This window comes from Thermobia domestica, chromosome 9 (genome assembly GCF_964235325.1).
Source record: "Thermobia domestica chromosome 9, izTheDome1.hap1.1, whole genome shotgun sequence".
In the NCBI taxonomy this organism is placed as follows: domain Eukaryota; kingdom Metazoa; phylum Arthropoda; class Insecta; order Zygentoma; family Lepismatidae; genus Thermobia; species Thermobia domestica.
The window spans coordinates 22,377,273-22,402,558 of record NC_137462.1 but is presented as its reverse complement, the minus strand read 5'-3'; the positions used below and the strand labels follow the sequence as shown (position 1 = coordinate 22,402,558).

General features: G+C 36.9%; 2 protein-coding genes across 12 annotated transcripts in view; one reads left to right on the top strand and one right to left on the bottom strand.

Annotated features, from left to right (window-relative positions):
• LOC145694459 (branched-chain alpha-ketoacid dehydrogenase kinase-like) overlaps positions 1-11,038 on the bottom strand; it is a 69,443-nt gene extending 58,405 nt beyond the window's left edge. Inside the window, exons 1-2 of one of the 6 annotated variants that reach the window (XM_081770738.1) lie at positions 11,014-11,038; positions 5,300-5,595 (exon numbers count right to left, since the gene is read on the bottom strand). In XM_081770738.1, coding sequence (XP_081626864.1) covers positions 5,300-5,542 — 243 coding nt within the window. In that variant the 5' untranslated portion in view covers positions 5,543-5,595; positions 11,014-11,038. Of the gene's footprint in view, positions 1-5,299; positions 5,596-10,395; positions 10,681-10,703; positions 10,851-11,013 lie in introns of those variants that run through there. The other 5 variants (XM_081770737.1, XM_081770735.1, XM_081770736.1 and 2 more) reach the window with 5 other exon arrangements.
• Positions 9,493-25,286, top strand: part of Rabex-5 (Rabaptin-5-associated exchange factor for Rab5) — a 45,315-nt gene continuing 29,521 nt past the window's right edge. For 2 of the 6 annotated variants that reach the window (XM_081770734.1, XM_081770729.1), the window contains exons 1-3: positions 11,180-11,356; positions 14,335-14,611; positions 19,717-19,847. In XM_081770734.1, coding sequence (XP_081626860.1) covers positions 14,433-14,611; positions 19,717-19,847 — 310 coding nt within the window. In that variant the 5' untranslated portion in view covers positions 11,180-11,356; positions 14,335-14,432. Of the gene's footprint in view, positions 9,979-10,844; positions 10,975-11,179; positions 11,395-11,432; positions 11,642-14,334; positions 14,612-19,716; positions 19,848-25,286 lie in introns of those variants that run through there. The other 4 variants (XM_081770733.1, XM_081770731.1, XM_081770730.1 and 1 more) reach the window with 4 other exon arrangements.

The window sequence follows — 25,286 nt, the reverse complement described above, 5'->3', positions numbered from 1 at the left end:
AATCTAACAAAAGAAAATATAAAAAAAAAACAGAAGTACGAAAAATACGGAAAAGACAGAGTTGGCCATAATGCGCCACATTTGATCATGAGGTGTGCATATTAGAATGAACAAAACAAGAAGCACCAACTATGCAAGAAACTGACGTACCTAGATTCGAAAAGAAAAACGAGTTCCAAAGTTGGCAACACTGACCATGAAAATCCAGACAATTCTAATATAGTTAGGCCACTCGCTTCACAAAAAGAAAATTCCGGCTACAGGCATTAGCCTTCGCATCATTTGTACATGCTCGTCAACATTGTACGTGCAATTGTTCGATGAGACAATGGTCCAAACAGAAGATACATTTGCAGTGAGCACAGCGGAATACTGCCAATCCGTCATACATGGTACAATGATCACCCGTGAATGTCTCGAAACAGTACTCTAGAGGTATCGGAACCTTTGGTGGTCTTTCTATCACATATCCACACCTGTAGAAAGCAAACATAATCAATGGCTTGATTTGCTGTGTGCTACTGTCTGCAGTTCTGACACCGCCTATATGATATATCCAGTGTGTCCCACCTAACTCTGCGACTGAAATAGTTTCAAAGCGAAAAAATGTGACACATCCAGTTGTGCAGGAATGTACCCATGTCAGCGAGCGACAAACTTCTGTGAGACGCAAGTGCCCCCAAGTCCCCCATCATAGGGTCCCAGGGGCCAACTTCAAAATTTCAAATAGCACCATAGGTCGAGTTATATTTCTTTCGATAAATCTTGGAATATGCAACAACGCATATCAGAAATATTTACTATATAGGATTTCAAAATGGCCACCAAAAATATCTGCTCGGTGACAAGAATAACGTGCATTTTTGGCGGCCATTTTGAAACCCGTGCTTCATATAGCAAATATTTCTTATAGGCGGTGTTGCATCTATCCAGAGAAATATCATCCGCCCCCTTTTCCCATTTGAAATGTTGCGGTTGACCCCTCGAGCCTTATGATGGGGGCCCTGGGGGACTTGCTTCTTACAAAGTTTTCTTGGCCCTCGACATGAGTACATTCCTGTGCAATTGGATTTGCAACATCTCTTTTCGCTTCCCAGCAATTTGAGATCGCAATGTTCGGTGTCATGTTAAGACACAACATATATTTGTGGCGGCCATTTTGAAAACCATGCTTCATATAGCAAATGTTTCCTATAGGTGTTGTTGCACATTCCATGATCTATCGAAAGACGTATCACTCGGTCTCTGTTGCCATTTGAAAGTTTGAAGTTGGCTCCTGGCGTCCTATGATGGGGATCCTGGGGGCACTTGCTTCTCACAGACTTTTATCACCCCCTGACATTGGTACATTCCTGCACAACTGGATCCGTCACATTTTTGTTCGTTTCGCAAATCTTTCAGGTCACAAAAAATGCTGGGACACCTTGTATATTCCCACATGCGACCCAACCATGACATAATGCTCACTACTTCTATTATCGGTTGTTGGCTCAACCCAACCATTTCATGTTCCCCGAATTGACATTGCCTCAATCACTCTAGCATTGATGCACTCCGAGTGATGCCTGTTGCCGGAATTTTCTTTTCGTGAAGCGAGTGACCTAACTATATTAGACTTATCTGGATGTTCATGGCCAGTGTTGCCAACTTTGGAACTCGTTTTTTCTTTTCGACTCTAGGTACGTTGGTTTCCTGCATAGTCGGTGCTTCTTGTTTTGTTCATTCTAATATACACACCTCGTGATCAAATGTGGCGCATTATGACCAACTCCGTCTTTTCCGTATTTTTTGTACTTCTGTTTTTTCTATTCTCTTTCGTTAGATTGTACCACAGATTATACACGTCATATCTTATGTTCTACCTTGCAGGTTGACACTGAATATTGCACTCACTTCATATAGCACGCTCTTTGCAAAACATGTACTTTTCATTGCAGTTGGCAACACTGTTAACCCCACTGGTGGCCTTCATTTGTTTTGTTCCCTATTGTGGCAAGTCTCTTTCTATACATCACTCATTAGCATTGTATTTTGCCGTGCCCCCCTTTTTTTTTCTTTTTTGCGGAATTTGCACTTTTCTTCCCTTGTCCAACCTTGCTGTTTCCCGAACTTCCACCCCTTATATTTCTTGAACTTATTGCTATGGGCAGCTAATTTTTTGGGAATGAACATCTCTGTTACAGCTCTTTCAATTGGCATAGGTCACATCTTTCCCTGCAACTATCATTTTCGGAAGGTTCCCTTGTGAGCGGACTTCTTTGCGAGACCAGTTTTCCAAACGAGTCGTCACTTGTGTTTATCTACAACTAGCACTGTAGGTGGCGGGTGGCTAAAACTCTGCACAGTTCCCAACTACATGTATTAAAATTATTCCATATTCCTCATTCCTCAATAACAGACGAAACTCCACAAATATCTGCCTTATAATCTTAGTTTCTGATCCTCGCTCGTAAATATATTTATTTTATGTCCCAAACTCATTTTTTCCTGAAGGTTCTAATATAACAAAGTAAAAGTAAAAATATAATTGAATACTAGCCCCGTATCCCACTTTTTTTTTTTTTTTTTTTTTTTTTTTTTTTTTTTTTTTAAGATACTGCAAAGATCAAACGATAATATTGCAATTTCTCTGTAAATTCTTTTGATAGATACAAGATCCTCTACAATGCTTTCGTTCTTACTTATGATGACACAATTGATTTGAAGATATCTTTGACGAGAGAGATCTAGACAACACAAAGTGTTTCACTAAGCAGTGGTTTCTAAATACTAAGCAATTATACACAAATTTTGTTATTTTTCTGTTTCCGCACTACTTGAAAAAATGAAGACGTGATTGATGAACATCTTAGTATACAAGGTACTACTTAAAATTTTCGAAAATTCTAAATATTCCGTCCAAATCAGTCGCAATACGGATTTCCGCTGCCAGTTGTCCCTTGGTGTGTATTTCAGCCGGGAGTCTGCCAAGTGGAATACTTGTGAGAGTACACGTTTCTTAGTTTTTTAAAAAACAAATTTGGTTATACCGTATTCTGCTGCATCTGCGAAGTTCGCAATGGCTGCCATGAAGGAGCACAGGATTCCATTAAGTTCTGTTTCAATCTGAATAAAGCTGGAGCAGAAATCCATCGAATGCTGATTTTTATTTTATTTTATTTATTTATTTATTTTTTTCAGCAGTCTTCAAGCCAAGCAAGACTTGTGTATGCTTTAAGCGTTTAAAAGATGATTGGAAGTCTACAGAGGATGAGAAACATTCGGGACGATCGTCGTCATGCACAACTCGCAAAAGTGCGTGTAATTATCCTTGAGGACAGGGCTCAGACAATACATACGAGTTGGATTGTCATACGGGACATGTCAACACATTCTAAATAATGAACTGGGAAGATCATATTTTATATCAGTATTTATTTTGATTATTTACTGATGGAAGCTATAGGGCAAATTATTACAAGTGACTTCCCTTGTGCCTTAGTGTTTGTTACTTTAATTGTACGTTTCTTTCCTCGCTGGGAACGTCGGCATCACCAGCTTTATAACAGCGTCACCGGAGTCATACTTTTACAACTCTTATTGTAGTTTTAGCTTTTTTTTATAAAGAACAATTAGCATCAAGTACTCCTAATTATTGTCCCTGTATTTAACCAAGTCCATTCGCTACAACTATGTGTTCTTATAAACAAACTATTGTTCTATTTAATAACTTACGGAAAATTCCACAACATTTCAATTTTTTGTTGTAAATGAAATGAAACCTTTAAGTTTTACGTCCCACGATTATGCCTGCTAGGTTAAAGGAGATACTGATGATGAGAAATGAATGAAATGGTGGAATGAAGAAAGTGGGAGAATCCCGAAAAATCCCACGTACACGGTGTTTGTTCACCACAAAACTCACTTGGTGCGAGCTGGGATGGAACAAAGGACCCGATGCATGATGGGTGAACGCTCTACCACTGAGTCACCGCCCCCAATTTCTTGTTGTAATGTGGTTGGCACTATACTAACTTCTTGAGCCAGTATGAACACTGGTTTCACTAACGACGGTCCCAGTGAAGGAAGAAATATGCAATTAAAGTAACAAATACGGAGACACAAGACATGTCACTTTACCTATTTTGATTGGACACTCCAAAGTATAGCCCTACATCTTAGTTTTGCTAAGATTTGGAATAATTTCCCATAAGAGGCGAACTACTACGAGTTTTTTAAACAATACTGGAGAGGTTTGAGTAATGTCTTCCGGTCTCATCCTAAAGAACGCGAAAATCCCAACCTACACCTTCTCGTGGAAGAAAGTGGCCAACCCCTTAGGCAACCAAGGTGGGTGGGGACCAACTGACGTCTGGGATAGAGTCAACTTCTGCCAGGTCTCCTCGAAGGGTGAATGAGCGGATAGAGGTCAAGGCGACTTCTTGACCTTAGGAAGGGAAATCGTCCTAAAAGCCGGATAAATCACAAGGTGGACAACAGCATGGAGATGTGGAAAGGAAATGGGAACACTATTACATTATTTTATTCCAGGAGGGACAAAGGAGAAAAAACTCATTAGTTCCAGGACTTGCCGAGAGACAGAATACTTAAAAATAATGAGAATATTGCAGTGAATTACACCTTGTCTTTTGAACTACGGTCAACTACGAGACTAATAGGTTCAGATCAATATACGTCTATATGCCCACACTGTACTCGGCCGGACACCTAGCCTCTTGCAATTTCTAACTCTTTCCTAAAACAAAATTTCACCTAAAAGGGCAACATTTTATTTCCATTGATGAAATGCAAGCGGAGTCGCAATCAGTTCTTTAATATGCTACAGCCAGTGGGTTCCAACGACGGGAAAATCGCTGGAATTGTTGCATAGCAGCAATGTTTCTGACAATGGAAAAATCGCTGGAATCTTTCCATACCAGCAATACTTCCAATCATGGGAAAACTGCTGGAATCTTTGCATACCAACAGTGCTTCCAACAATGGGAAAATGCTGGAATCTTTGTATACCAACAGTACTTCCACCGATGGGAAAAACGCTGGAATCGTTGCATACCAGTAGTACTTCCAACGATGGGAAAATTGCTGGAATCATTGCATATTAGTAGTTTCCAAAGATGGGAAAATCGCTTGAATCGTTCCATACAACCCCGAGGTGATTACTTTGAAACTAAAAGAGGAAAGTAAGATTTAAGGTAAATTTCTAATTTTTACAACATTCTCGGTTTTTTATTTTATTTTATTTATTTACTTTTATTACTATTATTATTATTTTGTAGCGTCTCGTAATGACATACTGTACCTTCATAGCTGCTACATCAATAGCAGCCTGATTGTAATATGATGCCACAGCAAGACTCCTCATTCGGCTGCTGAAAGTGGATTCTTGATCCCTTGGAATTGTGCTCTCGGCCAGGGTTCGTCTATATGTCATGTTCCAAATTGCTGCAACAGTCTTTGACATCGAAGAACATTTACTCGACAAACAATTTCCTACAGTCAGCAAATAACCAGTTTGGTAAGAATGATACAAAACACACTCCATCTTGAAATGGGTTCAACCACTTCTAAACTCAATAGAAGCAGATATCAAAATACCTGAAAAATATATAAAAATATATGAAATTTTGATTTTGATTGATAATTTTATGGAAGCAGATCTGCCACCATGGTTCGAGTAATAGGAGTTAGCTTTTCAGAAATCTCAGTCTATTATATCCAGTTTATTATATAAGTTTCTGAAACACTGTTTATAGCATGAATAAGAAATTCTAATAGGTTAGTAACGCATGATTTCTGTTGCAGGAAGGCATGCTGTGAGATAAGGGGGTGTGAACTTGTAAAGTCTGTCTTTTATGATTTACTCGCAAAGAACTGACAACGGAGAAAGAAGAGAAATGGCTCTACAGGAATATACATCAGTTTTAGTGCCAGATTTATAGGTTGGAATAATGTTGGCCTGTTTCCGAAGTTGGGGAAAGAAGCCTTCTGTAAAACATCTGTTAAATAATAATAATAATAATAATAATAATAATAATAAAAGCCACAGGAAAAGCAATTGACGCGGCTGTATTGCGAAGGAAGATGGTATAAATATTATCAGGTCCAAGAGAATTATGATCAGCATAGGCGGAGCTAGGAATTGTCTGCTGGGAGGGCAGTGGGGGGCCGGTCTCCTAGGTCTTGGTAGGTGGTCATCTTCTAGGTGGTATTTTTATTTTTTCTCGAAAAGTTGGGGGGGGGGCATGCCACCCATAACTCCGCCCATGATGATCAGGTAGAACTGACAAGAAGAACTAGTGACTAGTGACTCAGTGTAAAGTGACTAGTTATTGAAGTGTAAAATAAATAAATAAATAAATAATAATAATATAAAAACTACATCTGTGCTCATGCACTGTAGACATAAGAGAGACTGATGTTAACGGAAGTGAATGATTATGAAAGAATCGATGGAATGAGAATGTGAAAAAAGGGAAAACCCTAAGAAAATCCACGGACACGATAATCATTGATTGGTGTGGAATTTAGCGGCTATTTCAGCATTGAGGCTATATGAGACGTAGACGTACAGCTTAACGTGGATTCGAACCACATGAGCTTCCACCGGGAATCGAACGCGGATCCTCGGTGTCGAAGGTATGAATGCCATCACATAGTCATGGCGGAGTTCTACGGACATACTATAGTCACCACAAACCCAGATGGCCTGGAATTGAACATTAAAGTATAAATTCGCTCCACAAGCACCTATACCACAGATAGGGTGGGCCAATGAAAACTTGACCCATTACCCATGTGAAACACCACCCACCATAACCCACCAAAACCCATTGTCATTAACTCTGACCCATTATCCACGCTGACTAAAGAGTTTACACTTGTAAAATATCAAGGCTGAGAAATTAGCACTAATCGGAATTTGAATTTCTATGGTCAGTCGCTCAAGCACCGCTCTGTGACAATACCAGTGGATCTGACCTTTACAATATAAAATGGTAAAGTTATTTGTCATGAGCAAAATTACGAAATTACTTTCAATTTAATTATCATATATAATTATTTCACTGTTGAATTACAGATACTTTTCAGTGGAAAATAGGATGAAATTTGAAAGCCTCAAATTAAGGTAGAGTAGGCCAACGTAAAGAAGGAAAAAAAGTGTAAAATTCGACTGTGTCTCTAAAGCCAAGTAGTAAGTCCTATTGCTATTATTACAATTACAAATATCAATATCCAAAAGTGCCTTAAGTTCTTTTTTCACTTAGATATACTCATTTCAGGTAAGTAAATAGAAACAAATGAAAAAGGAAGGAAAATGTAGACAAATTCACCAATGTTCAGAAGATGCTGTTTACAAATGCACTGAGCAGAATGGATTACAGTGGGTGGTGAATCGCAGTGGGTCATGTCCTGTTGATCCACGACACACTCACAAATCTTGACCCACGACCAACTGAACAGCTTCATCTCTGGCCTATACCTCTGAAAATTATTAAATGCATGAATACGAATAAAATAAATTTGTTTTTACGTCCATCATACTATGTGCCATCATATTAATTATATTCAGTAATATGAGACCTATTTACATTGGGACTACCTCTATTTGGATTTTCTGTTTTCCAATAGGTATATTAAAAATAAAACAACACTATTTGCTATACAAAAACCATAGCAAATAATTAAGCTCAAGATCCCAAAGAAATACATTGTTCGTTGCAGCTTCCATGTTTTCTGTTGAAGAGTAAAGAATGCTCAGTTGTGGATGGCTCACCTCTAGTGTAAGAGGTCCCTGATTTGATTCCAGGTCGAGATCCTGGTGGACAATATGATATTCGTGGTTAGCCAAAATCACTCTGTTATTTATTTAACTGTATCCGTTCCGGTTTTAAATAAATAAATAATATGTTTTTGGGTACGTACAATTTTAATAACTATTTAATGTGCATACTATCAAATCAAATAGTAATATAAATATCACATCCGTGAGTTATTCGGAATTTTCCCACATTATTATGCTAATTATTGTTTCATAATTATTCACTTTGGTACTACTGCTGTGTCGCCAGACCACACGAAAATAATAATAATAATAATAAATATTATTTACTTTCTCCCCAAAAATACTAGATTGGGGCCCTGACACACTTGGTAGTAATTATTCTTCGCAACTGAGTGTGGACGTACGGCATCAACTTGTGCTACGTGGCCACTAAAGAGCACAAATGCAATCTAACCGGGGGCGAGGACAAAATCCAAACTAAATTCTGGCAAAGCGGAGTGTTGTATGATTTCTTTTATAAAAATTTAATTCAAATGTACCTATCAAGATCAAAATATGAATATGGTAATGTTAGAGTGCTGAGGTTTTTTTTGTATGTTTGTTTGTTTTTTTGTTTTTTTGCCCGTTGCCTCCCACCGGAATAAACTGAAGAGTTACAGATAAAACTTTAGAATGCATGACAATTGAAGAAAGAAACAAACGTACAATTTAATTAGGGTGTTCACAGGCACTACTCACATGATAATGTTCCTTGGATTTTGTCTGCCTTGCCAGAATTTAGCTTGGATTTTGTACTACACTCATCTAACCGAGTCAGGGTAGGACCGTAGCACGGGAACCCAAGCGGCAGCGAGGGGTGCGTCCGTAGGGAGCAGGTGCGTCAGAGGCGGTGAATATACGCAAAAACAAGCAAAGTGGAAAAATACTTTATATGTCATAAAATGCATGGCTTATGTTTTGCACAGCTTTGGGGGAGGTGCTAAATGCCATCCAAAAAAGTACCATATCGTACCGATACTAAATTAGGTTACATTCGATTAGGTTTGTAGATGTTCCTCTTCTTTTTTGTAGTTTCAAATGTGTCTCTACACTTACGGCAAACTGTTCGCCTGTTTAGCAGGCCATGCCTTTCACACAATTCCAACAACTGACACTCCTTATTTTTGTACAATTGATAAAACTCAAACACGATATGACACAATCTTGTCATTTACGCACCATTTCCACTCTGCCTTTCCCATACATCATAGCAAGTGTATCTTTCCGTCAAATAGTCCCTTCCGCTTCCAAGATCGAATACAACTAACAACAAGTATTTTCTTAACTTCAACTATTCCTCTCACCTTACTTTCAATTACTCTTCCTCACAAACCAAAACAAATTCTCTAATTCACCTGGTAAATTTTCTAAAATTGGTCCGGCGATACAGCAGTTAACCCTTCACTTTTATTAATCATCTCTTTCCTTTAGCCAATGGGGCATAATCATAGGACATAAAACTACAGACTTTATTGTATTTTTTGAGACAATGATAGAGAAATAGGTGAAGACATAACTTGAGTAAACGTATTTGTATATAGTTTATCTCCTATTCACTGAAAATGCTTGTCTGGTGGTAACTTGAAGAAAATGGTACTTGCAGAGGCATGCAGGTTACAAGATCTTATCATTTTATTATAAAAATTACACATTTCAACAATGATCACGCCAAAAAAAAAAAAAAAAAAAAAACAACTTCAAAATATTTTAGATCTTTTTCCTTCTCTGAATGTACCTAAATATGTACCGTACATTAAAAGTATTGCACATATATGTAATTAGGCCTAAGTTATGTTTATTATTTCCATGTTAAGTTAGTACGAGAAGTTAAAATATGGAGATCGCTTGAAAAATTTATGCACAACAAATACATTAGCAACTACACGCTGACTTCATATTTTAATACAACGTGGTTATTAACAGGCAAGAGCTTCAGTTCTGTTTTACTTCTTTGTGCGTATGTGCTAAAAAGATGTATTAGCACTCATTAGTTAGTGTACATGACCTTGAGCATATTTCAAACGATACTATTTGACGGAAGAAGAGAGCTTATTCAGTGTTAACATGCTGCCCATGGCAATGAAAAACTACAAAGCTAATACTAAAAAGGCATGTAACAATTCGTTCCTTTCTGTTTCGAGACTTCAGAAAATAATGTAAGTTTTTAGATGTCATACAATAATTCAAAGGATATCGTTCGTTTCCTAACTGCTATAAAATATAATATTGTTAACCTATTCCGGTATTTTCCCTACGTAACTGGTTATTTACTTAATCTTTCTCTGTGTACCAATTTTAATTAAGTATAGCTTGTTACGAGTTGAATATTTATGTGAGACGATGCTCACAGTAAAATCTTTCATATGTTTCTGAAGAACTTTAAAATCTCACGTTCTCCTTTTGGTTTAATGGAGGCTGACCTATCGTCGGGAATTTATATAAAATAGTAAATTAACAAATAGTAATCATTCACAAAGCTCACCCATAATTCTTTATTTAAGGCAGATTATCCTGTCATCGGGAATTTATATAAAGTAGTAAATAAATAGATAGTAATTATTTACAAAGCTCACCATAATAAAAGTGCAAGGTCTATTTTATGTAACATTTGTCACTCATTATGCACTTATTACCAATTCTTTTCTCTTGGAATTGTAAAATCAATGATAATAGGTAATACCTATGTCAATCCTCACACTTTACAAGCATTTATATTAGGCACCGATTTATAGTTTACAAATTTATGCTTATTTCTATTTAATCCCAAATTAGAAATAAATAAATAATTATGTAACATTATGCCTTATGTAACGCTTTTTCATGGTTACTTGACCTCGCTCAATGTTTAATCAATGTTACACACATTATAAAATTGCACTACCTCTCTAAGTACCGGAAACGGTCAAGAAATGTCCTTCATCTGGCTATAACAAACTGTAAACATCGCAATACCTTTTTAATCACATTTCTACACTACATGTTATATTTCAGTCTGGTTTAGAATTTATTTGTTTATATTGCGATCCATGATGTTTATTTGTTACAAGCAGAAAAGACCAGGGTTGACAGTTCAGTAACCTAATCAATACAGCTTTGCAAACATGGTACCGCTCTGTGATATCGTCGGTTCATACCAACATAGAACATTAAAGGTAAGTAAAGAAACAAAAGTTGAAAATTTGTGTACATACCCAAAACATTTATTATTATATTTATTGTTTTCAGTGGTTATCACATAAACAACATATTTAATAAATATGAAAATAGTGCAATGCTTTGAATGATTTATCGTAGTGCCTGGAAACCTTTGAACATTTGACATTCAACTTTCCTTCCGCAAAGTCCGTACGTAATCAAGCAAGAAGATGGCTGATATATGTGTAAATGCACGAATTGCCTACGTAAGAAGCTCATTTTGGGAAATCTGATGTTTGTTTGTAAACAAACTAAAGATTTGGAGTGAAAGCGCCCGTAGCGGTTATTACTCATAGCAATATTGACTTGTTTCCTTCTGGTGTATGTTCAACTTCCTGTGTGAGTAATGGTTTGAATGAGTCACCATCACTCATTAAGTAAATGGAATTTGTTATTTTCCAGTAGAAGTAGCATTATTGTGCACAATGTTGTTGTGAAGGTATTAGTGTAATTGTGCTTGCGTGTTTATTATATGGAAGTGTTAATAGTTGGTAAGAAGAACCATACGTGTATATGTTAAGCTGGAAATTAGTGAATTAGCTAGCTTCAGATGAAATAAGGATTCTAGAAAATTTTTGGGGTTAAATTCCGATAAGCCCCATCGAGTCAAATCAATGCACTAAGGTAAGTGGACGAAATCAAATCTAACCTATTCCTAGGTCATTATTGCCATGTTGAAATGCTGGCTGGGGCTAATAGAATGGAAAACCCAGAATGGCATTTGTGACGTATCGCCGGACCACTTTGAAAACAAAAAAATCACCAAAATGTATTGCATTCGGTTAACAGATATTCCTAGAAAAACACCCTAAGTACAAGGGAAAGAACTCAGTCTATTACCTACTTCTTAACATCCTAGATAGTCAATGAATAATTCCTGAAAGTATGGCGTTCCTCGTCCTTCCCTAAACGGGAAGTACGGCTCCTTAACTATAACCAAAGTGACGTTAGATTACGTTATATTAGGCGTGCAGTGTTACTTTAATACTGATTCATAGTATAAGTATTTGTTGTAGTAGGAGCAGGAGTAAGAGTAGTAATAGTAGTAGTAATAACGGGTTAGAAGCGCGGCATCTGTTGGGTTCTGTTCTTGACATGAAATGGGCAAATTAAAGACTTGCCAAGCTTTTTCTGTACATTTTACAATTTATGGATCCGTATAGTAAAACAAGTGAACCTCTCCGCGAAATAGTCCATCCGCCTTCACATGCAGTGCCGCTAACAACATCAAAAACAATCAACAAATACAACCACTTTCTTAACTTTTACTTTCCCCTTACTTTTCTTGTACTCATTCTTGCTCAAAAACTTAAATAAATTCTCCAATTGACCCGGTAAATTTCTTAAAATTGGTCCGACGATGCGGCACTTAACCCAATAGAATAAATGCCAATTTAACGGATAAACAAAAGGAATCTTGACTGTATTGAGGAAATGGTTAATTATTTTCTCAAGTCTTTACTTTACGCAAGGCAGTAACTAACCAATTCATCTGAACCAGTTCCTAAAATAAAAGAAAGAAAAACAACGTTCCCTATGGGGCTCTAACCAGCCTTCACTCGCTGACGCTCGCTCGGCAATGCTATGTACTGACAGGTTGTCACTGCCTTGCCCAAAGTAAAGAGTTACCAATATTTTGAAGTAGTTTCAGTCGTAGATTAGTTTTTTTTTTTAACGTTTGCGGTATAATTACTAAGATTTCAAACCTGTAAAGAAATGTTAAGATAACGTTATCACAGTTATTAATCATTGTAACTATCCACCTATCAAGTGGCCGTATGCAAGACGCAGAGGGTTTCGATGCTTCAGGAGCGTGGTAGTCGTGTTTTCAAAGCGTAACCTAACCTAACAATTTTTAATGTTTTATTTATTTATTTATTTATTTATTTATTTTTTTTTTTTTTAAGGTTCGAAACTGGAGGGCACCTCTAAAGTTAAGCTAAGTACAAAAATATAGTCCGGAAAATAACAAGAGGGGAGTTGTATCTGAACGAAATGTGATGATATGGGACAAAATTTCCGGTGCTCTTCCATTTTACGGAAGTTAAGTGTATAAAATCCATGAAAGGAATATGTTACCGGTACTTGTTTGTATACGTAATATGATTGTACAAATAATCAATAAAATATATTATTTATTTATTTAGAAAACAACACAACAGGCTTAATCAATTTACTTCGAGTGTCAGGTATTCGGTAATAATCCTGTTTCTAAATACATATTCTGACATACTGAATATATCTAATACATCAGTTTTATGACTTAATTCATTGTAGGAGTCACACATTCTCCACAGCGGAGAGTTACTGAGAAAATTTGTTCCTGTCCTTTCACAGAAAGGAATCGGAGTGTTACTTCTTACATCTATAATAAAGTAGGAATACGAAATGGAAAATACGTTCTTAACCACATAGTACTCCATAAAAAAGACGTGCTATGTAAAGGCCGTATGCAGAGTGATCACAGAAGTGTCACAAAGCTATGCCATATGTAGGGCATGTGTTCTTAATGGTATGCAAAGTGTTTATTCCACTATACTCGTTTATGCGTAAACACACCGTGATTGACGCGCCTGCTCTCTACGGGCGCACCTTCGCTGTTACTTGGGCACTCAATGCGCCCCTACCTTAAATTTGTTCGATGACATTCGTGCTTTTTAGTGACACCTAGTACAGGTTGGTTTGCCTTTTAAAGTTAATTCGATTTTTATATATTGCATTTTTATACCATCTTAATACCGTAAAACGTTATAAGATACCGAGATTAAGCGTCCCTTGATCTTCTAGTACATTAGTTGGGCAACTGAAACGAGAGGCTACAAAGTGACACCCGGACCATTGTAAATTTGTATCGGGGGTATATTCATAAAAATGTACGTTCTGGATATAACTAAAATTTAAATATATAGAATTTGAAAGGGTGAAAAAAGTTTGTCCACTCTTTTGAGATCGATTCTATGTCTCAGGTTAGATCACGTGAAAGTATTGGGGAAATTCGGTTGTGGCTTGAAATTTTCAAATCTATACCGGTAAATTTAAATATAGTTTATATTTTCACAAAATATTCGTTATGTAGATAATGTATATTACATTCACCTCCCTCGATTCTTAGCTTCACACTGGATGGCATTTAAAGACTTTTCTGCAATAAGATTTAGTGTATTATTTTTTAAGCCTTTCCTCGTTGATTGCATTTTTTTTTTTTTTTCGGGATATACACATGGAATATTCTAATACAGGTGATGAATTTTAAGTTACAGGAAATAGAAATTTAATTTAAAGTGCTCTTACCTGACTTTTTCTCCTTCGTTTTCTAGAGTTGTATCCTGTGAAATTGGTTGTAATCTCTGAGAGAGAGAGAGAGAGAAGAAGTTGAGTAGATGTTCACAGTTGATTAATAAGAGAAACACCAATCATGTATTCCACAAAGAGGCCTTCACTTCATATTAATGAATCAGATCTTATGTGCAAGAACGGCTGCGGATATTATGGTAACGCAGAGTGGAAAGGCTACTGTTCCAAGTGCTACAGAGAATATGTTCAACGAGAAAGAAGCATCAAAGAAGGACGTCATGGAGGACACCGGGGTGAAAGGTAATGATTCTTATTTATTTTTACTTATGTTTATGTACAGAAAATGAGTAGTTCGATTCCCGGTGGGGACTCGCGGTGGAAAAAAGTGTCACAGCTTTTACAGCCCAACCATCTTGGGTGGAATTTTTCCTGGGTTTCTCCTCATTCACACCAGGCAAATGCCGGTATGGTACCTATCATAATGGTCCCTGGCTGTTTCCTTCCTTCCCCAATCCTTTCTTCCATACGTTTCATCAGATAGTGTGCCCTCATGTACGTGACGGGCTAAATGACCTTAAATGCGATACAGCCCAGACATCTAATTCCTAATTCCTGAAAATGAGTAGAACAAATATAATTCTAAAATTATGTAGGCGCATGAGAGGATGATTCAAATTAACAAAAAATTGAAGTTACTTACGAATAAATTCTTCCGTGAGAATCAGGGTTTGCCCAAGTGGGCCCAGCCCGAATAAACCCACCGGGTTTTTTCGGGTTGGACCCACCTGAAAAAACTCACCTTAAAACCCACCTGGGTTTTTGAGCTTTCTGTTAATATATTATTGATACAACCAAGGTGATCACATTGAAAGTGATTTTTATCAGATTTTGGACTTTCCTTGGGCGAATTGAATCCTTTCCCGTTAAAGTATACAACATTCAACATAAGACCTTTATAAAGTTCTGAATGCACTGAATGAATAAAAACAACCTCACCTTAGCTTGAGATAATTAAGTAACAAATTAATGTATGGATTATGCTTATAGCCTATTTGAAGGAAGAAAATGCAATTTTATATTTTAGAAAATTAGAAAATGCTTTCCGTGAATAGTGTGCTCGCCAACTCGGCGACGCCGAGGGACGTTGTCCCTCGTACGTTTGACGCGTTTAAGGCCATAGATGCCGGTACTACCAGTAAACATGTAGTGCATTAGTAAAACTATTAGTATTATTTCTTACCTTTGATGGTAACACAAGTATTCTTCAGTAAAATTTAGTTTTCGAACAACTACAGTTTAGTGCAGTTATTTGTAGGTACTCTTCAAATAAGCATTCTGTAGAATCAACACCAACAAAAGCGTAAAAATTCGTCAAATTTAAGAAACGCGATGCTCAGAGTTCCGAACTATGTACCGCTTACTATTTCAGGTGCTGAATTCGAACTTTCGTACTAGTGGAAGTTTCGATGTACAGTAAAGGGAGCTGCATTTTCGAGGGAGGAAAAAAAAAAAACACGTCCCGAAAGAATTTTTCGGGAAATCCCCCAATTGAATGCACAAAGCATCGGAACTGAATACTTCAACAATAAAACTATTTATTTTATGCTGGAAGATATTTAATTTCATTTAAGACATTCTGAAACATCCTAACTATATACGTATAAAACTACGTGAGCTGACATAAATTATTGAGCACTTCCTGAAGGGCTACAATGATTAAATTTGGCATGATATTAGCTTTCCGGGACTAACCGACAGAAAAATTGCCAAAAGTTAATATTTTTAATTTTTAGATGCAGTCTAAAGATTGGATGAATTTCCCCGTGTTATTTAAATGGGCCTTTTTTTTTAACTTATAATCTCATGTTTTAGGTACTTAGAATTGGAATAAAATCTTGAAATTCGGTATGCTTGTATGTTTTCGTAAGCGTTACCTAAGTGAAACATCAGAAATAAAAATTTCTAACCGTAGTGTGGTTTTATGGGAACTGAAAAATCTTTCCCATGTCATTTATATGGGACGTCTTCTACACCTCAAAATGTTTAGGCCCTTCCGGCATGATTAGAATGATGAAATTTGGCATGATTTTAGCATTCCAGGACTAACCGACAGGGAAATAGCCAAAAGTGAATATTTTAAATATTTTTAGGGTCTAAAGGGTGATGAAGAAATTTCCTTGTTATTTAAATGGGCGTTTTCTTAGGATACAAAATTTTATCTTTTAAATAGTTGAAATAGGAAAAGATGATAGAATTGTGGGTTCAAGAGATGCGAGGCCGTAGGCCGAGCAAAGACAGTGTGTAGGGGGCGATGCCCCCGGGTGGGCAGATTCAGAAAATATGAACAGCAAGTTCACGAAATTCACTGTTGATGCGAAAGGCGTTTGATAAGAAATGCGACGCCGTAGTCCGAGCAAACTCGGGGGTCTGGGAGCAGAGCCCCCAGCTAGCCAAAAGCTAGTTTATTTTATAAAATATGAATGATATCTTTCTTAATGGTCTTAAATTAATTTTCTGGAAAGATCCCTCTTGCAACAAGTTTTCGGGATATTCCCGTAATTGAACGCACCAGGTATGGAAAGTGAACTTCAACAATAAAAAACATTTATTTTACGCTGTTAAATTAATATATTTGGTGTTCATATTTGGCAAATGTCACTGAGGCTTCTGGGATGATTCAATCTGCATTTGTTCGTTCGTCTGCTTGTACCACACATATTAAAGGGAATCACTTCCGGTCTTTTAAATGTAAATTTTCAGAGAACAAGCACGAGACACACTAAATTTCCTGTATAGATTTTGGTGGCATACCAACGTAAAATTTCAAAATGGTGACAATTTATTTTTTTCAAAATAGCGGGTATGCACGCTACAATGCGCAATTTTCGGTCTTTTAAGTCGAAATTTTTAGAGTAGAAGCACGAGATACTATAAATTAGCTGTATATATTTTGGCGATGATCCAACGTAAAGTTTCAAAATGGCTGCCATTTTTTTCAAAAAAGCAATAAATAGAAAATTGTTGCAAGATGTGACAATGATAATCTTGAAATATAAATCACATTTTAACACTTTCACGCCAAAGATATTGAAATATTTTGATAAAACCCAGTTAAACCCGAAAAAAACCAATAAAACCCGAAAATACCTGAAAAAACCCATATGGACCCAGGTGGGTTGCGCTTTTTCAGAAAAACCCGGGTTTTTTCAAACCCTGGTGGGAATACTAAATATTTCCCAAACGTATCGGAACAACGAGCTAGTTAAGTCTTCACTGGTAATGTAACAAGGATAAAAATGGATAAGAGAAGTATGGTATGGGAAAAGGAATACACAACATAAGAGAGAATTCATAAATATAAACCGACTTTAAATGTGGATTCTGGCAACATTGATAGAATCTGATTACCTACGTTTGATGTGTATTTTTGATCTGGCAATAGTGACGTAGCATTCATACCGCGTTTCTTCCAAGTCAACTCGCTTTCTTTCGTCCACTGTACTCTGCTCGTCGTTTTTAGTACGCATCTCTTACGGTATATTTATTTATTGGTGTGTATTCCCTTTGCTATACCATATTTCTCTCATCCATTTTTATCCTTTTTACCTTACGACTGAAGACGGAATTAGCTTGTTCCGTTACGTTCGGAGAATATTTAGTTTTCTCACGGGAGAACATATTAGTAAGGTTTTTTTTTTTTTTTTTTTTTGTTAAATATAATTCTAATTTGAAATGAGCGTTTCATTATTAATTGTTGTCTTGTTGTCTTAATTAAAAACGTAACATTTGCATCATCCCCACTATTGGCCACATTAAAGACATCACATAAAAGAATAAAAATAAAAATAAAATAAAATTAGATTTTTATCCTCAAAGTTTTTGGAGAAACTAAGTTAGTTTAGGAAAAGCTATATTTAAGGCAAAGAAAAAATTGAACACATGAGTGAGTGGAGAATGTTACAATACGAAATTTATGAGGTGGTGCAAATCCCCTAATGTAATATATAATCAGATTAACCTTTAAACGCTCATTGACGCAACTGCTGCGTCGAGGCTTTAAAACCTCAATAGCTCAGCCTTTAATTAAGCTCGGAAGATAATTTTGGTAGCAATGTGTTCGTGAAAAATGAAGCTTGCCGCCGATATGCATTTTATGTATGTGGGGGGGATACCACGGTGGAAAGGGGAGGGTAAAAAAATTCATTTTTTTTTGCATCAGATTTTTTGAGGGCATTCGCCGCCCTCGGGAATACACTCTTAAATTTTGGTATCTAAAGCAGAGAAGTAATCCACTACATGATAATGCCCTGTGTGTATACTTCTTGCTTATATGGGGGATGAGAAATTGGCCTGTTTTTTGAGTCTCAGCTTTTTGATTTACATTGCAATTTTTTGTTTCTTCTTCTTCTACGAATAGGGCGGAAATTCCAAAGATGTTACCTCGTTGAAATCGGTGTTCCATAAGCTTTCCAACGATGAATCATTCATGACTCTGTGGTAATTAGGGGGGGGGGGTCACCAAGGCCCCCAACGTGAGAGTCTACGATTTCTTTCAAATCTGTGGCAGACGTAGAAAGGTTAAGGCATTTAAGACCGACATTCTACCGTAAATCGTCTGCATGTGAAAGAATACATGCGATTCTTTAAAGGGACAGTTCAAGCAGCTATAATGCTTGTACAAAGTTGAATGTTGAATTAATTTGAGCAACCTGCTTCGTGGTTTCATCAGTCAATCGGAAAAAAGAAGAAAGAAAGAAAATAACTGTTATACTACTGTAATTCACATGACGTTCAGTTCAGTCTACTTCCCACAAAACTTAAACCCAGCTGGAACTGGTGGTAGCACGGTCGTGTAATCCAGCTCTTGGAGGCGAAATAGTAAAAATGAAATCTTTAAGTTTTACGTCCCACGATATGCCGGTTAGGCTAAAGAAGACGGTGATGATAAGAAATGAATGAAATGGTGGAATGAAGTAAGTGGAAGGAAACGGGAGAACCCCGAGAAAACCCCCGAGCACGGTGTTTGTCCACCACAAAGTCCACACAAGGTGCGAGCTGGGATCGAACCAGGAACCCCAAGCACCGGAGGTGAACGCTCTACCACTGAGCCGTCCGCTTCTTTTCTTCTATTCACACAATCTATCCACAATTATGTTGATTTTCTTTTTGTTTTGTCTTTTACTTCCATCCTTCCCACTTTCTTGCCGACATAGTCATTTCTTCTCATAACATGACCATGTCACTGTAATTTTCTCTTTTGTGCTTTCTTCGACATCTTTTGTATATATATATATATATATATATATATTTTTTTTTCGTGATGTCTTTCTTTGTGTTAAATTAGCAATCGCACATGTATCGTATGAATTCCTAGTGTATGATCACTTATGCTTGACCTTTTCCAGGGAGTTGGGGAGTGTCTACCATCGGTCTCATGTGGCAAGTTTTAGTAAGTTCGAGGAGAAGAAGCAGCAACAATCACAGAAAAATACAAAGCTTTTGAAATCCCTTCTGAGGAAGTCTCCGAGTACTAAAGGTAAAGGTCGTTCTTTTTCGTCAAGTACAGAAATAAGACTTTTTATTATGTGAATGAATGGAATATGTATACATTGAATTGATTGTTTCTTATACAATTGTTTAGGAGATAAGTTAAATACTCATTTCGTTAATTGCGTGTGTAAGAGTTTTCTTGTAGAGCATTGTGTACTTTTAGTGCAAAGGTTCTATCTAAAATTGAACATCTTTAAGGAGGAAATCATTGCCGCTCCCCGAAAATTAATTCTTCAGTATTTTCTTTATTTATTTACGCTTCGAACTTATCTTGTTAAAATACCTACAAGGGGCGTTTTAAATATTTATTACCACAATACATTCACGTAATCGCCTTCAAATTAGGCTCCTTGAGAACACACACATTTGTTCAACCGCTCGTGCCATTGCTGGAAACCACGCTGAAAGTCTTATCCTTTTCCGCACCAGCGAATTTCTGTCTCGTCCCCAAGATCAAAAAGGGCCTCAAAGGTGACCGTTTTGCCACCGTAGAAGATATTCAAACCAACACGACGTCTGAACTTCGGAACATTCCAAAACAGGACTTTCAGTGTTGTTTTCAGCAATGGCATGAGCGGTGAACCAAGTGTGCGTGTTTTCAAGGAGCTTATTTTGAATGCAATTAAGTGAATGTCTACCTGCAGCGTGGTAATAAATAGTTACAACGAAATTCCGGGAATTTTTTGACTCCTCCTTGTATGTTATATATAACAGTAGGTTTTCAGCAAAATACAAAAACGTTTTGTCTTTTTGCTCAAAAACGATGTCGTTATTTTTGAAGCTCGAACAACTAGATGCAACAAACGTGTCCGTGTCATTTTGTATAATCTACTTTAGATATATCCTGGGACGTTTAATGAAAACCATAGACACTTCTTTTATATTATATTTTATTTGCGTCTATTATTCTCTTGTCTCCGTGGTAGAGAGTTGCCTTCTCATTTGGGAAATTGTGTCTATTCTGAAGAGGATTTTCCTCAACCCTACCAGGTGAACACTGAGACGGTACCATGCAAATGAGCTCTGGGAGATAACTTCATCGTTTTTTTTTTTTCTTCTTTATTTCTTCCCCTATTCCAAGTTGAGCTTTAGGTGCCAAAAGGCCACAAATGAATTTAAAAATATGAAAAGTCATAGTATTATAAACTTTGTTCCACCCTATGAGAAACCCTTCGGACGCCCTAGCCTCTCGGTAAATTGTTGCTTATTTAGAAAAATGTTTTCCGACAATTTCTTTGTGAAAGAAGTGCAGATTTAACGATTTTTTTCGTGTACACTAATAATGAGAAATCCTGTAACAGAAAAAAATGTGAGAGTCTCTTAATCTCTGCTTCTCTTTGAAAATATTACTTAAGAGGGCACTTCTGAACTGAAAATTTCTGCCACGCAGTAAATCCTTCAGTTTTCAAAGCATACAGAGATCACTGGGCAAAATTCTTCGGAACAGAATGGAGATCGACCACTTCGATGTTCTTATCCTCTAAATGGCCTTCTTCGCATCCAGGAGACTGTAATTTCTTCATCCATCTGTCCAGGAACCCAACGTGAACCGACTAGTCTGTCAAAATTCTTTCCCTAATGCAATGAGATAATTCTGTTAAAAGTTAGATTTTCTCAACTTTTAGCCGTCTGTCGTTCAAGACCAGGGCCTCAAGAGAAGCATGCTTTATAAGGTGGTTGCACAAATTACGCTTACAAACTTTTGGGAGATCTTGAGTTGCCGTCCATCGTAAATTCACTCACCCATTTCTACACAGTACAATCAGCAAGAGTAAGGTTCTTGTAATATCCTTCAACTGGTCCAATGATTATCGACACCTCTTTCACAGCATATAGTCAAAATATTTATTACGCATCTCTCTAACGAATTCCTTTTAGGTCAGTATTTAGAAGTTTTCTTTCATAGCTTAATATTTTAAAACAAACATAGAAGCTTGAAATTTTGCACAATTGAGCCTTAAAGTCCAAAGTTTATTTATGTGTAATTATATTAACCCATCTTTATTTGTTTTTGAAGTATGGCATTTACTTTTGGGGTGCACCTCGTAATTGAATTTCGTTGCAAAATATGAGATCAAATATGCTTTATTTTCGTACTCTCGCACTGTGTTGAGTTGAGTTGAGTTGATTTTAAGTTTAATGTCCCTTTCAGCAGCGAAGCTATATGAGACGGGAAACGTGGAATCCGAAGCACATGAGCTCCCGCGGGGAATCGAAACCGGGTCTCCCACGCCTAAGACGCGTACGCTAACCGCTTAGCTACAAAGGAGCTCTCTCTCCCGCTGTTTCTGATTTGTAGATGTACTCGTACACCGAGTTGTCTTCACCAATTGTGATGATCCTCTGTAAAATGTTAGCACCTATTATGTAATCCTGGCCAATTAGTATAATAAAGATGCCGTAAGCGCATGCGTGTATACTCTTCCGCCAATTTCTTAGGTATCCATCTAACACATATCTACTCGTGATTAGCATGGACCATCTAGTAGGTGGACTTGATGCGTATCTCGACTACTACTATAATTTTGGTGATCATTATTCTTATGGTATGCAGAATCAATTTCTTACCTTCTTATATATATATATATATATATATATATATATATATTGTTTTTTTTTTCTTTTTGTTTACTGTGGTTACGGATACAAATGGGCAACTTCAGTCTTGTGAACGTTGTAGGATTATTTTTGAACATTTCAACATTTCTAAAGACAAGTCACTTTCTCTAATTGAACTTGCATTCCAGTTGTTACAAATATATATATATATATATATATATATATATATTTTCACAAAACGTATTTGCGGTGCTTACGTGTGATAGAATGAGTTTGATCGCAGGCCAGTACGTTTGTGGTGATCAGCATAGATTCTGAGTTCATAACATAGAGCAGCCATGTGCAACAGCCGGCCCTCGGCCCACATGACTCGTTATTGAAAATGAATTCCTTACGTAATCTTAAATTAAGCTGAAAGTTTTCTTAGATGACTGATATCCATCTTGGAATATCCAGTGTAGAGTGTACCACTAAACATTGGCATACTGATCAAGTGTTACACTAAAATGTTAAATAGGGGCTGCGGTAGCTCAGTGGTAAAGCGTTCACCTCTGGTGCTTGTGGTCCCGGGTTCGATCCCATCCCCCGCCAAGTGAACTTTGTGGTGGACAAACACCGTGTGCGTGGGTTTCCTTGGGGTTCTCCCGTTTCCTCCCACTTTCTTCATTCCACCATTTCATTCATTACTCATCATCACCATCTCCTTTAGCCTAACCGGCATAAACGTGGAACGTAAGACTTAAAGATTTCAGTTCATTTCATTTTAAAATGGTAAATAAATTTTTCTGCTTTTCTTTTACTAGTAAGTAAATATTTTGGTTATCGTAATAACAATTTTTATGTTCCTGTGATATTAGTGAATAACGAACGATTTTATAAATTAAATATGGCTATTCAATTCTTGTGAAAATGTACATTGTATCGCACGGCCATCGACCCTAGTAAGTCCTCTGTGGTTGGCCCATTCCTTGTTCCAACTTGTACATGCCTGGCATAGAAGGTAATTCCATTTCCTCCAACAATTTTTATTCTACCAGTTTTTCTTCTTTCACATTTATCATGTGTTTTCTTCAACATACAGGGTATATGTATGAGACATTAATTTAAAATTTTCATTTCATTAAAAAAAAAAACTTTGCGTGTTTTTTAGTTTGTCTGCAGTGTTGTTACCCAGTGGTAGAATACTCACTTCTAAAGCTCATATTTGCGGTATTTTAGGTGCTTATGTTTCTTCATGGTGTTTTTCATAGTTTACGTTTCACAATTCATCATTTCTAGTGTTTTTTATGGTTCATTCTTTTAAAGCTACATAAACGTTCCTGTTCCTTGCCATGTGAGAGTGTGATGGATAACGTCGTGTCCGCGCATTTTCTCAAATTGTTTTCGCTTCTTTTACAATTCTTTTCACCTCATCAGTTACTTTGTTGATGCTTCGTGCTTCGTCTTTAGTCAGTAGGAAAGCGGTACTTGAAAGTAACGTTTCATTTCATTTTGTGTTATATGGTAGTTCTGCTTTTGATTTGTATTAGTAACCATTTTATTGCAGTGAAACAAAAATAAAACGTTACTGTGTGTTATTAATTACCATATCAAAACTTCTAACTCATCCTTAAACGAACATTGTTTTTATATCCTTTTTTTTTTTAAAAAAAATGTAGACGTCCCACTGCTACGCTCTTTAGACTAAAAGAGACGGGTGATTATTGAAAGTGAACAATTAGGAAAGAGCCGGTGGAATGAGAATGTAGGAGAAAAATCAACGAACACGAGGTTTTCCACCAACTCACTTATGGCCTGGAATCGAGCCAGGGACTCGGATTAGAAGTGAGCGCTTTACCATTCAGCCATCATACCTCCTTCTTAATCTTTAAAATTGTCCTCTTGTAAATTTAAAAAAAAAAAAAAAAAACTAGATAATATATATATAATTTCCACTTGTTAAATAACCGGAAAAGTTGTATAAAAATAGAAAACTTCAACAAAGTTTGTGCTTCTTTGTTATTTTTGGGTGTTGTCCTAGAACTAATGGACCTGGCACGCGTGCCTTGTGAACGGGATGCTGGGAATCAGTGAAACAAAATGGCGGCACCCTTGCAGGTTTGCACCACGTCGGATGGCAGTGCAATATGATGAAAGTTGTTTGAGTCGAACACAAGTGTAATACGCCCGTTTTCCCGTATCAGATCTCGCAGTGTTGTTCTTCGTGACTGCACAGACAGAGCGTCCTGGACGTAGCGAATCTTCAACACTTGTTACACCCCGTTTGAACTTAACTGCCCACTCCTAGACTTGTATTCGACTCAAACAACTTTCACCATATTGCACTGCCATCCGACGGTGAATTGCGATTGGTTTCAGTCCTTCAGCTAACAGAAATCTAGTAACACTCCACTGCTGCACGTTGGTGTAAACTTGCAAGGGTGCTGCGATCTTGTTTCACCGATTCCCAGCATTCCGTTCGCGAGACAGGCGTGCCAGGCCCATCTGATAATCTATAACTCTGAAAGGAAGCATTTGTGCACCTAGGATGGTCTATACTTTTCGTCTTGGTGTTAGGAATCACCTCCCAATCGTTGTCGGTGTTGTTTTGAAGCACCCTGTATATAATTAGTTTACGAAATAGAGAGTAGAATGTTTACATAGTCTGTGATGACTATTAGACTAGCTTATAACCTTTATAAAAATTACTTACTCCAAAAGCACTCAGAATTATCCAATATGTACGTTTCAGCGTAATCAACAGGATATAGTTTCAAACACAACGTTAGTTTTCTGAAATGGGTTGTGTTCAGGAAAGCAATAAATTCTTTTTGAAAACGTATATATTGCATAATTGTGGGTGCTTTTGGGATAAGTAACTTTTATG